The sequence below is a fragment of the Phalaenopsis equestris genome, unplaced genomic scaffold (assembly GCF_001263595.1).
Source record: "Phalaenopsis equestris unplaced genomic scaffold, ASM126359v1 Scaffold185865, whole genome shotgun sequence".
NCBI lineage: Eukaryota > Viridiplantae > Streptophyta > Magnoliopsida > Asparagales > Orchidaceae > Phalaenopsis > Phalaenopsis equestris.
In genome coordinates, this window is record NW_018205814.1 from 1 (window position 1) to 650 (window position 650).

Genomic DNA, 650 nt, shown 5'->3' on the forward strand with positions numbered 1-650 from the left:
AGATTGATGAGTCAAACGAAAAACATACTATGGACAAAAAAAAAAATGAGGCAAACATATTACCACAAAGCAAGATGAAAAAGAATATGTACCAAAAAAGATATGATTGATGTCAAGCCCAGCGTGTAGAATCTCCCCAGATAAGCATCAGAGATGAAAGCTCCTACAACCGGAGCAAAGTTTGAGGTGCCGAAGAAAATGTTCACCACATTTGTAGCCTTCACTTCCTCCATATGAAATACAGTCACCAGGTACACCGCCAAGTTTATCGTCAGCCCCGAGCTCGCCAATTTTTCAAATGTTTCATTTCCTGCCTCCTCATTTTATGTTAATTTTTATACTTATATTCAATACAATGATAATTTTAACAATTTTTACCATTTATCACCATCCTAATACCCCTAAAGAAGAAATTAATTATATATATATAGTATGAGCAATATAAAGAAGGGTTTACACACCTAGGATGTATGGCATGCATTTCCAACCTTGCGGTTCTCTCTTCTTTCGGGGTTGCTTCTCCGCCTCCGCCTTATGGCTTTTGACCGCCATCTCCGGCAACAATTCGGACATCTTCGCTGCCATCTCCGGCGACAATTCCGACGTATGGCCAATTATGAATCTCTCTTCCTCACTTTTCTCTTTTCAAA

At 39.1% G+C, this 650-nt stretch overlaps 1 protein-coding gene across 1 annotated transcript; it reads right to left on the bottom strand.

Moving 5' to 3' along the window:
• Positions 1 to 92: 92 nt before the first annotated feature.
• LOC110034389 (putative protein NRT1/ PTR FAMILY 2.14) lies at positions 93 to 607 on the bottom strand (the record flags this gene model as incomplete). The annotated part of the gene is made up of 2 exons (XM_020738656.1): positions 462 to 607; positions 93 to 310 (listed from the first exon to the last, which is right to left on the bottom strand). Coding segments are annotated over exons 1-2 (342 nt in total), but the record flags the coding sequence as incomplete, so codon positions are not given.
• Between the last annotated feature and the right edge of the window lie 43 nt (positions 608 to 650).